Genomic DNA, 4,254 nt, shown 5'->3' with positions numbered 1-4,254 from the left:
AATCAAAAGCTTTTTCCAAATCAAGGGAAAAGAGTCCCATTTTTTTATCGTAATGTTTATCATAAAATTCCAAAATATCTAATAACCACCTCGTATTATCCCTAATGAATCTTTGGGGTAGAAATCCTCTTTGTTCGATCCCAATCGTATCTTTCAGACAGTTTTTTAACCTTTTGGAGAGAATGGTTGCAAAGATTTTATAATCACAGTTCAACAGGGAAATTGGACGGTAATTTGAGGGATTTTCCAAATCTTTATTTTCTTTGGGGATTAGGATAATTTCTGCTTCTTTCCATGATGGGGGTATATTTCCTGATGGCATCTCATTCATTATATTTCGGAGGATTTCAACTACCTCATCTTTGAATGTCTTATAGAATAGGTTTGTTAGACCGTCATTTCCGGGAGCTTTCCCTAATTTAGAAGATTGAATGGCTTCTTCAATTTCAGAGTTAGTTATTGGTTGGTTCAAATTTTGTTTCATCTCCTCCGAAAATGGTTGGATAGCACAGTTGTAGAGATAATCTTCCAGTTTACCATTATCAATTGTTTTTCCTGTATATAAGTTTTGATAGAATTCCCTAAAAGTTTCTTTTATTTCTTCCTGTTTCGTCAATATAGTGTTACCTTTCCTAATCTTACAAATTGTCTTTTTCTTTCTTTCTTTCCTCAATCTATATGATAACCATTTCCCCGTTTTATTTGCATGCTCAAAATAATTTTGCTTGGCCAATTTCAATTTTTTCCCAATTTCTTCAGTCGTGAGCGATTCTAATTGTTTTCGTAAAACCTTAATTTCATTTAGAAGTTTTTTGTTACCTGGGCATTTGGCTAATAACTCTTCCTTTTCTTTCAGTGCCTTATTCAGTAAATTGGTCTTTTGATTCTTTTCTTTCTGAATTTTAATGTTCTGCTGTGTGAAAAAACCTCTGAATACAGCTTTCGCTGCATCCCAAACGATTGGTAGTTTAACCTCTTTGTTTATGTTTTCATTAAAGTAGTTTCTCATCATTATTTTGGCTTCCTTAACAATGTTCACATCCTTTAACAGTTCTTCGTTTAAATGCCAATTAGGGTTTCTATGTGTCTCTTTGATTTTTAATACTATTGGATTGTGGTCTGAAAGGCTTCTATTTAGAATTTCCATTTTCTCGACCTTGTTTACTAAAGAATTAGATATAAAAAACATGTCAATTCTAGATAATGAATCATGCCTTTCAGAATAGAAGGTATAACTTTTCTGATTTTCATATAGATGTCTCCAAATTTCTATTAGGTTCCAATCTTCAATGAAATCAAAAAAGGATTGGGGTAATCTCCCTTGTTTTACTTTTATTTTTTTCTTTGAACATCTATCCATTTGGGGATTCATCACCCCGTTAAAGTCCCCCAACATAATCACATTTGTGTATGCTAAATCATCTACTTTTCTCTTCAATTTTTTAAAGAATTTACTCTTACCTTCTTGTGGGCCATAGATTCCCAACACCAGGATTTTCGCACCATTCCAGATTACCTCAACTCCCAAAAAATGTCCCTCTGGGTCACATATAGTTAATTTAGATTCTAAATAATTTTTAACATAAATGATTATTCCACGTTTAGCTTTGCCAATCGAACATAGATACTCATTTCCTAACTTCTTATTTTTAGCTAACCTGGAGTCCTTTTTCCTTAAGCGGGTTTCTTGGAGACATACAATGTCAGCCTTCTGCTTCTCTAAAAAGAGTGATACCCTTTTCCTTTTTTGAGGGGAGTTTAGCCCCTTGATATTTAAGGATAAAATTTTCATAGTTGGGTAATTTCTTTATCTGAAAGAGAAGTGAACAGTGTATCTGAAGTTTCCAAAACAATGGGGGAGAGAGAGATAGTTGGATGTTGGAGGTCAAGAAATTTGCTTCCTTTGGAGGAATAAAACAATGACTCACTGTATAGTAATATCAGAACCTTTATTCAATTTATAAATTGATAGTAGAAGATTTTTACATTATAAGATTAAGTTATAATCCAATGGAATTTATTAAAAAATGTCTAATAAGAAAGATTCTTATAGATATACGGAGCGAGGTTCCAAAGAAATATAAAAATTTTCAAACTTGAGTAGCTAAACAATCAATGATACAGGAATGAGGGATAGGAATGGTTAATAGATTGCATGAACACTGCAGATAAAAAGTTTATACAATTTAAAGAAAAAAGTTACGTGGGGTCCCCCCCCCCCTTTGGTATCATCAACTGATTTCTTCTTTTCGTGTGCTCTTTGCAAGTCTTCCAATAATTTTGCAGCTTTTACCGATGAATTGACTCTTATTCTTTTTTCTTCCCAAAACACATGTAAACCTTCAATTTCGTCCCATTTGAAAGGTAGTCCAAGATTTTTCAGTTTGTCTGACACCAAGTAGTAATCTCTCCTTTTCTTCAAAATCTTACCGGGGATATCCTTCAATATCAATATTTCTTTACCGTTGATCACCAATTTTTTCTTATAGCTGTGTTGCAGCACAATATCTCTTGTCTGTTTTCGGACAAAATAAACCACCACGTCCCTTGGCTGATTCTTCATTTTGGCAATTTTGGAGTTTAGTCTATAGACACGATCTAGCTCCCACGGAAAGTGGTCTTCTGATTCCTCTATGAAGTTTGCCAAGATCGGGGATAGTTCAACGTAAAGATTCTCATTCCCTTTTTCGGGGAGGCCACGTAGTTTCAGGCAATTTTCTCTTTGCTTAAGTTGGATCCTTAACACTTGTTCCTGTTCTTCCTTAGATTCCTTGATTACATCCTCTCTCTGCTTTTCTAGATTCTCCGTTCTCTTTTCCAAGTTATTCACTTTATCTTTAATTGTTACTATGTCCAAGTCAATCTTATCCAGTCTGGCTTTGAGTTCCACAATCTCGCTTTTCAGTTCATCTCTAGAACTCCAAATTTCTTTATGTGTTTCGGCTTGAAGTCTTCTCATTTCCTCAAGCAGGTAGTTGTTGTTTTCCATTGTTTTGTTGGGTATTTCGGTTGGAGTAGAGAGTGAAGTCGATGATCTTCTTTGAACTGATGTTGCAGCTTGTGCTGTTTTCCTTGTTCCTACAGGCATCTTAATTATTAGAAAACAAAGGGTTAGTCAGATTCACCTATATGCCACTAGTAGATTTAGTGATCTTTGAACAAGGATATCTTAAAGTACAAGTTTTTAGCTTATCAATCTCTGAAGTGGATAGTGTGGCTCAACCTTCCTTTAATTCCAATGATTTATTTTATTTATCTATGTTGGAAATTTGTTCAAATTTTAAGGTCTCTCAGAAGTCGCTACCCTAAAATATATTTCTTTATAAAATATTAATATTTCGTACCTAAATAGTTGCCTGTTCCTTTGCCTTTCTTTTTGATAGCTTCTTCCAAAGTTGTGGACACTCAATCCTTAAAAACTTGAAAGGGCTTAAATGGATTTCACAGAAAGTAAATTTCACCAAAGATACTGGAACAAGAACAAAACTGGATAAAGGCACAGTATTGATAATGATTACCCAACAGAGATAAAATAAAAAAGGAGTTTTGCAAAAGGATTATTAATTAGATCACGCCACCATTAAATTAATGTGAATGGAACCAAAATTTTATCACCAAGCTTTTTGAGCAGTCAGCAGAAAGAAGAACAAATAGGAATGGTAGGGAAGGGATATTGCCGTAAGTCCAAGGAAACAGCTAAAATTAAAACCTTGTTATACCCTAGTGAGGCTAAGAGGGTGCAGTATAATCCAATTTGTTTCTCTAGTTTGACTTATTACTTGTTACTTCATTTTGTATACTATGTTGCTATAAGTGCAACAGTAATCCTGAATGTTCTCTATAAACTCAATGAGGTTGAATAGTTTCCCTTTACTTACTTTCCCTTTCCCTATAGACACTGAAGGTGGATTTATTAGTAATTGACAGTAAGATTGGGAATCAAAGATGGGGGCCAAACCAGAAATATCACTATATATATATATAAGTACCTGCACTAATACACAAGCTTCTTGTAGAATGTTGCTACCTTTAGATGTAATTCAAGAGTTCCCCCTTCCTTTGAAACAGCCCCTACGTTTTTATGTTGGTCTTTGCCCACAGCAGACAAAAATCAAACAGTTAAATTAATATCTTACTAGTAATTAATTCGGTAAAGGGCGGAGAGAGAAGAGGTTCTAAAGAGTTAACACTGCTTCTTGCTTGCTCCTACTTCTGGTCTCCAGCACGTTTCGTCCTCCAAACTTAAATGTCCAC

The 4,254-nt window shown here is 34.4% G+C and overlaps 1 protein-coding gene across 1 annotated transcript; it reads right to left on the bottom strand.

Moving 5' to 3' along the window:
• Positions 1-1,939: 1,939 nt before the first annotated feature.
• LOC121924788 lies at positions 1,940-3,969 on the bottom strand. Its single transcript, XM_042456206.1, has 2 exons — positions 3,345-3,969; positions 1,940-3,088 (listed from the first exon to the last, which is right to left on the bottom strand). The coding sequence occupies exon 2, from the start codon at positions 3,086-3,088 to the stop codon at positions 2,144-2,146; it is 945 nt and encodes a 314-aa protein (XP_042312140.1). The 5' UTR covers positions 3,345-3,969; the 3' UTR covers positions 1,940-2,143.
• Positions 3,970-4,254: the final 285 nt, after the last annotated feature.

The sequence above is a fragment of the Sceloporus undulatus genome, chromosome 3 (assembly GCF_019175285.1).
Source record: "Sceloporus undulatus isolate JIND9_A2432 ecotype Alabama chromosome 3, SceUnd_v1.1, whole genome shotgun sequence".
NCBI lineage: Eukaryota > Metazoa > Chordata > Lepidosauria > Squamata > Phrynosomatidae > Sceloporus > Sceloporus undulatus.
Note: the sequence above shows the minus strand (reverse complement) of the source record. Positions and strands in the feature narration are given on the sequence as shown.